The following is an 11,005-nucleotide window of genomic DNA, read 5'->3' as shown; positions in this document are numbered from 1 at the left end:
TAAAAAAAAGCCTTTCTTTTACTTGTGCAGAACAGCTCATCTTTCAGTGTCTCAATCAAGTAGTGAAACATTCTGATTCCTCCTGGCTGGGTTGTCCTCTCTATTGTTTCCACTGCTCTATAGTAGGAACACTTTGATTCATTTTAAATGTGTTTATCTATTTGTCTCCCTTATTAATCTGTGAGTTTCCTGAGGGCAAATGCCCATGTCCAATTTATTTTTGTATTCCTAACAACTACACTAGTTCCTGACATATCGATTGTGAATAAAAGCTTGTGACATGGCCTGAATTTTTCATTCACAAGTCACGTTTTGGTGACTCAAGATGACTATTCATAACCTTATGATTTTGACAGGAATTATATTAAATAATTTCAATATATTTTTTGAGGATACTTTTTCCTCATTTATATAAACTAACCAAAAATTAAAAAAAAATAAATCTATTGATTTAGAAAAAAATTTATTGCTTACATTTACTTCTTAATACCTTCACAAGTACTCGACTCAATGATTAATAAATAGAATAGGCATTCTCCAAATGCAGCTGTAAAACTAACCATGGTTTGAACAGCTTTCTTGATTTTGTTTGTGCTCAGATGTGATTAGAGTTGTCTTGTTTGGGGCTCATTCCATCCTGGTCACAGATAACCTTGACTGAAATTGGTGTTCTGTGAAATTGCTTATGTAAAGCAGGAGAACATCACCATCCATCTATTAATGCCGAACCAGTTATCAGCTGACAGGCTGTCAGGCTGCTTTTTTCTTTCTATCTGGTTACAATCAAGACTGCCTGGATTGAAATCCCAGTTTCTTCGCCAGCTATGAATTTAGGCAGTCAGCTTGTCTGAGAATTATTTCCTCATCTATAAAGTGCACATAATTATAGTACCTATTTTAGAAGGCTGTTCTGAGGATTAAATGAGTTAATACAAGTAAAGTGCTTGGAATGGTGCCTGGCATAGGATGAGTGATCAAGCAGACTTTGTATTAACACTCTATGTCATACATCATTCACCACATATTTATTTTTGCACATTCGTGACATGGTAGAAATGTATTTTCTTGGAATTACCAGGAACTGATTTTAAAACTCTGGCTTAAGAGTGCATAAGTTATAACACTGGTTCTTTTCAATACAAATTAATTTGCATTTTTAAACCAATCATCATGACCACATTTTATCCAGCCTGGCAGTCTTATCCCGAGTCTGGGTCGCGCTGAGTTGAAACAAAAAAGTATTTAAAATTATACAATTAAAAACAACACCCCTCATTGCTCTTTTTTCCCCCTCTATTAGAATAGGATAGTGCTATCTACTCCCCACGGATTTTTTTTTAGCTTCTAACTTTAGGTTTAGGAATTAAAAAAAAAAAAAATCTAGTAATCTTCATCTGTTTCGTAAGAGCATCGAGATGATGAAATAACTAATGTATGTGGAAATCAAAACAAAACGAAACAAAACAAAACTCTTTGCATTTCAGATGATCTCAGAAACGGTCGGCAGTAGTAGCGGTTCCCCGACGGTGGGAAATGTCTTAAAAGCCACGACAGAGCATTTCGGCAGTGAAAGTAAGTTTGACATTCCGAGGCTCCCGTAGTCCCGCCCGTTTTTAAGAGTCAAAATGGCGCCGCCTGTTGAACGTCCCATGTGCTGTTTCCGGTCGTACTCGGAAGCACGATTCCCAGCCGTAGCTGGAACTGTTTGCAGTTGCCAGCAGTGTGGATTTTCCAAAAAGTGGTCGCCGCGGAGCCAGCCAATATGTCCAACAGAAACAACAACAAGCTGCCCAGCAACTTGCCGCAGTTACAGAATCTGATCAAGCGGGACCCACCGGCCTATGTGGAAGAGGTAGGTGTGCGGCGCGGCAGCGCTAGAGGCCGAAGCGCGACTGGTTAGACACCAGTGGGGCGGGGAGGCGTAGAGTGGAGCTGGGATCCTGGCTGGCCACGTGTTCTTTTAGGCTTTGGGGTCTCTCGGGAAGAGAAAAGGCCTTGAGAAGCGACATGCTTCGGAGTTCGTTCCCCACCTCTTGGAAATCTGCTGTCCCTTTGGATATTTTTCCTGCTCTGTAGACCCCGCTGTCACGGAAACACCCTTAAAGACCTCATTTTGCTTTAGGATTTATCTCCCGACCTCACTGAGGTGGAGAGACAAATGGCCCGCCCCTAACCTCTAACTTCCATGCAGGTTTCTCAACCTTTTCTTTTCAGGAACCCCTAACTTGAATTAGTTAGTAACACTTGTTGAATCGTATGTCAGGATGCTTTCTACCGACGTTCGTTTCCGAGCCGAGCTGTCTATGGTAGGGCTGTGTTGGGAAGGAGGTGGTATTCTCATGTATAAGAGACAGACACAGGAGCTTAGTGTATCTAGTTAAACCAGGATTTAAATTCATCGGAAGCTGGCATGACGTGGATGTCAGAATCTTTTCGGGAAAAGATGAGGTTGAAAAATTAGATTAGGTCCAGATTGCGTCCAGACTTTGTATACGGACGTCATACGAATTATGAACATTGAAGGTGTTTGAGCCGAGAAGCTACAAAATGAAAGTGGCAGTTTTAATATGTTAATCTGGCAAATGTTTTCTTCAGACACCCATCTGTCTGACAGGCGTTAAACAAGAATCCGCTAGGTGTTTAGGCTTCTTTCTCACTAAATTATGATTTTTTTTCAATGGCTAATATAGTTATTCATCTTTTGACTGCCGTTTTCATTTCTCTTCTTCCCCAATTTTTCGTGTAGAAATATTTATATTAATGCTTTAAAAAAGAGCAATGCGATTTAGGTCAACGGTAAAGAGAACCCTTTCCCAGAATCAGGGCAGTGAAAATAAAGAGTAAGGAACAAATACAAGAAATTAATATAGGTAAGGCTCTAAGATGCGTAAAGCACTATACAACCACTGACAGAGTAATAAACAGTCTGTATAGTGCTGTATTTAAGAGCACTAGTTTCAAAACTAACTAAATCCTAGCCCTGCTTTTGACCAGTTCTTTCAAAAGGGAGCATTAATTACTGAGCCTGTTTTAATATGTAAGGAGATCATTCTTACCACAGAATTGCTCTTTCATTCATTTAACAAATACACATGCAGATCTATACATATTTTACCTACTGTGTGTCAGTATAATTCTAGGCACTGAGGATACAATGGTAAGACAGATATGAGAACCTTATTCTTTTGAATTTATGTTCTAGTGATGGTAGACATATAGTGGTAAGGACATGAAGAAAGTAAAACTGGATGGGAATATGTCCTGTTTACCTCAAGGCAGTTAGTGATGGCTGGGCCAGGGTAGCGTAGGGGAAGAAGTGGGATAAGGATCTTGACAGGAGCATACCGAGTTCTGAGGCACTCTCCTCTCTCCTGTCAATAGTGGTATGGAGTCAAGAAAAAGAGGGTCTTATCTGAAACATGTAGGGGGCTTCAGGTCTCTCTTGACTCCTACTCGTGGAGAAAGAAGGAGGCCTACCAGTTTTGTTGGAAATCAAGAGTTATGTTTTCTGACCATGCTAAGTTTAAAATGTCTGGTAGACATCTAAACAGAGATATCAGACAAGTAATATATGAATGTGGAGTTCACTAGACCAGTCAAGGCTGGTAATATCAAGAAGTACTCATTCTCACAGTGTCTGTCTGTCTGTCTGTCTGTCTGTCTTTCTCTCATGCACATATACTCCTTAAAAGTGTGGTCTAGGGATAGAGAGTAGATACATGTAAGTGAGGCCTGGTGAGTTTCAACATTAGATTGAGTTGCTACGATTAAACATAATTAAATGAGATAATGTACACAATGAGGTTGGCATATAGCAAGTGCTGAATAAGTGGAAGCTACTATCATTATTTCTGTGCATCTATCCAGGATAAAATCTCAATTAGTATTTAAAAGAGGGGAATTTTGACTGGAGTACTTTGTGTACTTGAGATATAAATAATTTACTTTTTCTGGCCTGGTATTTTTCTGCTGATGTGAGTGCTCTGTATACATCGAAAATGTAGTAGGAGTTATTTGGATGGTAAATGGCAGAATAGGGCCAGAATCTGAGTTTTTGACTTTTACTTCACTGTTCTTTACACCAGGGGTCCTCAGCCCCCAGGCCAAGGATCAGTACTGGTCCATGGTCTGCTAGGAACTGGGCTGCACAGCAGGAGGTGAGTGGCGGGCAAATGAGAGCTTCATCTGTATTGGCAGCTGCTCCCCAGTGCTGGTATCACTGCCTCAGCTCCACCTCAGATCATCAGGCATTAGATTCTCATAGGAGCACCGGCCCCTGGTGCCAAAAAGATTGGGGACTGCTGCTTTACACCACACTACCTAAATTTCTAATAGTAGAAGAAAGGGTCTTTAGTTTACCTATGATGTGCCTAAATTTTTCAAAACTTATTTTGAAGAATACAGATAAGGAAAAGGTAGTGTTTCTATATACTTTTGTCACATCTTTAGCTCCATGCTACTGTCAAAGACTTCTACTAAGTAATTTTTCATTCCCTGCTGAGCAAGTGATATAATAGAAGGTGACAAACTTAAATTTATTTTTCTACAGTTTCTACAGCAATATAATCACTACAAATCCAATGTGGAGATTTTCAAATTGCAACCAAATAAACCCAGCAAAGAACTGGCAGAGCTGGTGATGTTTATGGCACAGGTAAGAAGATACTTTCTGAATAACACAAAAACCAGTTGTTACATATTGTTTGCAGAATATTTTTCCAGTAATATCCAGCTTCATTCCATTCAGAGTAAAACTGTCATTTAAAGAAAAATTTTTTTTTTAATTTTCTCTCTTTGCAAATTTTATTTTTTTCCGTTTGGTGAGTTCGAAAATTTTGCTAGACCTTTTCACAGAACCATCTAGAGCAAAACTTTCAAACTCTTTGTTTTCTTCAAGTTCATTATAAAGTCAGATTCTAAATTATGTCACATATTTTACTAAAACTAGAGGAAATGTGAAAGGGGTCAGAGTAATTAGCATGTAAAAAAAAGATATGGTTTGGAACCATCTACTGTGAAATAGTCTTTATTCTTCTATTTTAGAACATCCTAAATATGTGCCATGAATTATAGGAAAGAAAGAGAAACTTCAGAAGAGTCTTTGCTTTGTTACAGATTGGTCACTGCTACCCAGAACATTTAAGTAACTTTCCTCAAGAGCTGAAAGATCTTCTCTCCTACAATCACACTGTCTTGGATCCAGATCTTCGAATGGTATGACCAGTAGTGGGGTTGATACCTATGCTGTCTTATTTATTGTCTGTGCATGTAATATGTGTTTAAATGAGAACAGCCTCTCAACTAAACATCTTTTTAAAATATTAATCAGAATATGTCACCTCTTCCTTAAAATCCTTCTGTGGCTTCTGATTTATTCTTAGAATAAAACTCAAACTTATCATGGCCTTCAAATCCCTATGTGATCTGCTTCCTGCCTGTGTTTTTTTTTTAATCTCTTCACCTTTTCTGCTGCACTCCTCTCTGATCTTTCTGTTCTTCCAGTACGCTAACCCTCCCAGGATGCTCTTTTGCCTCTTTTGAATAGATGGTTTCCTATAGTCATTCAAATCTCATATGCATGAAGAACCTTAATTACAACTTATAATTTGTATAAGCTTAATAATAAACTTACCCATTAAATATCCATTTTGATCTTTGAAACGTTGTCGCTTTAGTAGTTGAGATTGGGTCCCCTTTACCAAGCCAGTGTACCCATTTCCTTCACCTAATGCCCCCCTGCCCCACTCCTGTTTCTCTAGAGCATTGTCTTCAGCTAAATGGGAGCCCTAGCCCCTGGAAGGTAGTCCTCGAAGAAAGCTCACGGCAGGTACCTGACTAACCCAGCAGTACAAAAGCACAGCCCCTTCCTTCATGGTGGGTCCTGATTTGTGTTGCAGTTTATGCTCCAGGGCTTCTTTGTGATCCGACTAAAGCTAGTCTCCAGCCAGGTGCACATCCTTGCTCAGCTTCCTTTTTTCCGCCCTATCCTGCTGCCTTACTTCCCTTTTAAAAGAGAGCACACCCAGACAAATCCCTGTAATGGGAACCCAGCCTTAGGCATTTTTAAATTTTATACATCAGCCTTTTAAACACCTTTGCAGCAGGTTGAACTTACACAAATCTGATCACAAAACATACTGATATCCTATACCAAAACCTGTAAAAATACTAAGTCCATAGATTCGACTTTGTTTCTTATTACATTTTGAAAGACTTTCTATAATTCTAAGATTTTATTAAGATTTTTAAGAAAAAGACTACGATCTCAGACAAACCAAGGTTGAAGGCTTAGGGTTGTTAACTGATTAACTCTCAAGTTGGGACATGGGACCTAACGGCACAGCCCAAGAGGTTTCAAACCTGAACCATTTAGTCAGAACACTTAATGTCATGGAACTTTTCAAGTTCCTCCAGGTTGTACAGGTTTGAGATTTTGACTATGAGACCCAATGTCTTTTTAAGTAATAAGGCTTTAAGTTTTGTGTGGATAACAGCACCACACTAATATGGTCAGCAGGCATTATTAAATAAATAAATGTGCGTGTATGTTTCTTTATAGTATTTTATGATGATTAATAGGTTTTTATAAAATAATTAGTAGAGATTTCCTTTGCTAGGAAACAAGGGATTGAGTCTGTGTAATTAGCATTAGAGGAATCATTTAGAACACTCTGGTGACATCCTCTTTTTAATTGGCTGTTGTAATAGCCACCAATCGTTATCAACCTCTGAACTTTTTTCTACCTAATATATTTGCTACCTTTCCAGGACTTTTTGAATCATTCCCAAGTTTTTCTTTATGCTTTCCTGCTTACACGGGTGGAAACAGACTGTATTTCTTAGTAGAAGAAACAAAATATCTATGTAATTAACTTATTACCTAATAAAATCAATAAAATGATTTTTTTTATATTTCTCTTTGACAATGTAACTACGTTTTTATGTACTTTTTGTTAATTTTTTTTTCTATTAAAAATTATTAGGGTAACACTGATTAATAAAATCAAATAAGTTTCAAGTATATAATTCAACAGTATGTCATATATGTATGGTATTGTGTGTTCGCCACCCAAAGTTAGATTTCCTTCCATCACCAACTATTTGACGCTTTTAAGAATTATTATTTTTACTATTTTACGTTTAGATTGTCACCACCTTGCCACTGGGTGCTTCTTAGTCCTTTCCATCTAATGGAAAAAAGTATTAGAGGCAAAAATTTGAGCCATAAGGGTACGCATAAAAGTTGGTGGTAAAAGTTCTACAACTGCTTTGGGGCCATTCTTGGTACTAACAATACTTCAAAAGAATGCCTTGTAAGGTCACAAATTCAGATTGGTTATTCCAATTTAGTGTATTATATTACTGTTACCCCATCTTTCTTATCTCTGTGGATTCATTGATCTCTGGGGTTTTGTCATATATTGACCTCATGTGTAAAGTAGCCACAATGTATCAATTAATATGACCCTTTGTGACACTTATTTCCTTTGTGACACTTGTTATCTGAGATACTCCTGTTTATGTGCTTACTTGCTCATCTCTCCCCTCTTCTTCTCCACCCACAGTGTATAAGGTCCTTGAGGGCAGAGACTATCTGTTCTGTTCTGATGCTTAGAATAATGTCTAGTTAGTAGAAGATGTTATGCTCTTTTGGGATATATATGCTCCATTTTCTCATTACTTTTATCTTATAGTATGTTTTCTTTTCCTTCCGGAGACATTTTGCAAAGCTTTGATCTTGCTGAGAAATAAGAATCTCATCAATCCATCAAGTTTACTAGAACTCTTCTTTGAACTTCTGCGTTGTCATGATAAGCTGCTGCGAAAGGTAAGGAGCAAAATTGCTTTATACATCTCATTTTTCCTTGCAGTGACATAAAACTTGTAAATTCTTGATGCTTCACATTATTGGATACACTTAAGAATAATTGTAAAAGAAAAAAATCAACCACGGTTGTAATAGCTGAACTTTTATTAAATGCTTACTTTTTGCCAGATGCCATTCCTAAAGCTTTTTATGTATTTTATTTACTTACTCACAAAATGAGATAAGGGTTATTTTTATTATTATTATTATCATTTTATAGATGAAAAGGCTGATGCACAGAGAGGTAGAGTAACATGCCCAGAGTCACACAGCTTAGTGGGGCAGTCTGGCTCCAGAACCCAAGCCCTTTTCCACTGTGCTGTACCGACTAGCTAAATCAGAGCATGACTGGACACTCAGTTATAACCACCCACCTTAGCCCCCCCAAAACTAACCTTTTTTATTATTACTATTTCTCTATGACTTTGTATTTGCTTTTATAAGTAAGATTAGAAGCTGAAAGTTTATGAAAGAAATTTAAGAAAGAAAAACTTAAGTTCACATTCATTAACTTAAAAATTTTTTTTTCAAAGTGTTCAGACACTGCTAACATTTGATTTTAGCAATTGTACTTCTTGGTCTAACTTGTGGGATAAAAATTGTCCATGGGAGCATATTTTGGGCACTAATGATATATGTATTGCCAGTATTGTCTGGTAAGCAGTTGGGGTCTCAATAAATGGAGCAACTTTCCTTTTTTTAAAATAACAATTTTATTGAGATATAATTCACATGCACTTCATCCATTTAAAGTGTACTATTCAGTGGTTTTTAGTATATTCAGAATTTGCAACCATCACCACAATAACTTTTAGAACATTATTATCACCTTCCAAAGAAACCCCATTTCCATTAGCAGTCATTCTCCCATCCCTGCATCTCTCCTAGCCCGAGGCAACCACCAATCTACTTTTGGTCTTTATAGATTTGCGTTCTTTGGGTATTTCATATAAATGGAGTCATATAATGTGTAGTTTTTGTGTCTGGCTTCTTTCACTTAGTATAATGAATTCAAGGTTTTGTCCACGTTTTAGTATGTATCAGTACTTCATTCCTTTTTTGTCGCCAGGTACTATTTCATTGTGTGATTATACCACACTTTGTTTATTCATTCATTAGTTAATGAACATTCAGGTTGTTTTCTCCTTTTGGCTATTCTGAACAATGCAGCTATGAATATTTGTGTGAACATTAGTGTGGAAATATGTTTTCATTTTTCTTGGGTATATAACTGCAAGTGGAATTGGGTTTATATGGTAATTCCATGTTTAACCTTTTCAGGGCAGCTTTCCTTTTGCATTTGAGCTGCTGCCTTTGTTTTGTTTTTGGTCTCGTGATAAAATGAAAAGTAAATAATATTAAGTCCTCCTGTACATTTGTACTTTTCTCCAAATTGAGCAAGGTTTGATATGTTGGTTAATGTATACGTTTTTGCTCTTTTCTCTCAGACTTTATACACACATATCGTGACTGATATCAAGAATATAAATGCAAAACACAAGAACAATAAAGTGAATGTAGTAAGTACCCTTTTGTTTTCCATGTTTGCAGCATTGTACCGTCAGTGTATTAAGTTTTCTTTCTCCTCTTTTCTTTAGGTATTGCAGAATTTCATGTATACCATGTTAAGAGACAGCAATGCCACTGCAGCCAAGATATCCTTGGATGTGATGATTGAACTCTACAGAAGAAATATCTGGTAATATATATTTATTTGTCTCTTGAGAAATAGAATCTTTTATTCATTTATAGTTACTACAGAGCACTTACACAAATATTTTTCTTGCTTTTGAGTTCTTTAAAATACTCTGTCATAGATTAACTTGGAAGTAAAAATACAGAGGCAATACAAATAATGAATAGCAACACTGACTACCATGAAATGGTTCAAGTGCACTTGTGTATTACCTCATTCACTCTTCAGAACAATGTAATGCAGCTTATCTGGAATTATCCCCATTTTATAGGTAACAAACCTGAAGTTCAGAGTTTAAGTTTAGTAGCTAATAAAGGGCAGAACTGAAATTCAAACCCAGATCTTTTTTTTTTCTTTTTCTTTTTTTTTGATCAATGAGAACTTTTAATACAATTCAATATAGCATGTATCATTTCAGATCTGACTCTGAAACCTGTGCTCTTATTAATCTACCACTCTGAAGATGTTCAAATCATTTTATCCTATATGTAAAATAAAATGTTTCATAAACTTTGATTTGTTAGTATAGTGCCCCCAACAATTGCCTTTTGCTTTTCTTTCACTAATTTATTTTTTAGTATTAAGGTAATATTCGTTGCAATAGAAAATTTGGAGAAGCTAGAAAAGTTTTTGAAAAAATTACAGTCCCACTACCTCAAGACAATCTTGTTAATAATTTATAATATTTCCTCCTGTCTTTTCTTTAATGTGAATTTTTAAATATGTTTGAAATTTTACTATATTAATGATTTTTTATTCTGGTTTTGTGTGTTTCACTTACCTTGAGGTTCCTGTGTTATTAAAATTCTTCATAAAGTCCATCTTAATGGCTGTGCAATTTTCTGAAGTAAGACTGCGCTAAAATTTAAATGTTCACCTATGGTTGACTTTTTAAAATATTACAACTATGAATTCTAACATGTCAGAAATGTTTATTATATTGTTTATTTTGTGCCATTGTCTATGCTATCAAATACAGTAGAATGAAAATTTACTTTAAAATACTCATTTATCTACCCGCAGGAACGATGCCAAAACTGTCAATGTGATCACAACTGCATGTTTCTCTAAGGTCACCAAGGTGAGTGCTGTGTGAGGGCAATATCTGTGAGTGGTCTGCTTCTCTAGATAGAAGGTGAAGGAGGTAGTATGTGAGGAAGAGGTAGTGTGTGGATATGCAGGTCATGTTTACTAATGCTCTCTTTGTGCTTAACCCGCCTCACCAATCTGTGCTTTAGAGAAGTCAAACAAAATTACCATGAGTTTTTTAAATGCTGTGTATTAAATGATAGCCTCAGTGTTTATTTTATGTTTTCCCCTGTGATTCTTGACTTATTTTATTGGACTCAGGCACAGCTGAAAGAAATTTAAGGACCTGTTTGACTTTCTCTTAGAAGGGCTGTAATGTCACTTTTTGTGTGAGGGATATAGAAATTCTTGAA

General features: G+C 36.5%; 1 protein-coding gene across 1 annotated transcript in view; it reads left to right on the top strand.

Annotated features, from left to right (window-relative positions):
• Window positions 1-1,673: 1,673 nt before the first annotated feature.
• The window catches only part of SDAD1 (SDA1 domain containing 1), a 29,962-nt gene continuing 20,630 nt past the window's right edge, over window positions 1,674-11,005 (top strand). The window contains exons 1-7 of the mRNA XM_039845481.1: window positions 1,674-1,852; window positions 4,550-4,654; window positions 5,116-5,214; window positions 7,718-7,828; window positions 9,316-9,387; window positions 9,466-9,566; window positions 10,587-10,644. Coding sequence (XP_039701415.1) covers window positions 1,763-1,852; window positions 4,550-4,654; window positions 5,116-5,214; window positions 7,718-7,828; window positions 9,316-9,387; window positions 9,466-9,566; window positions 10,587-10,644 — 636 coding nt within the window. The 5' untranslated portion in view covers window positions 1,674-1,762. The remainder of the gene's footprint in view (window positions 1,853-4,549; window positions 4,655-5,115; window positions 5,215-7,717; window positions 7,829-9,315; window positions 9,388-9,465; window positions 9,567-10,586; window positions 10,645-11,005) is intronic.

This window comes from Pteropus medius, unplaced genomic scaffold (genome assembly GCF_902729225.1).
Source record: "Pteropus medius unplaced genomic scaffold, Ma_sr-lr_union100, whole genome shotgun sequence".
NCBI classification, from domain to species: domain Eukaryota; kingdom Metazoa; phylum Chordata; class Mammalia; order Chiroptera; family Pteropodidae; genus Pteropus; species Pteropus medius.
The sequence above is the reverse complement of the archived record's forward strand: the minus strand, read 5'-3'. Positions and strand labels throughout refer to the sequence as shown.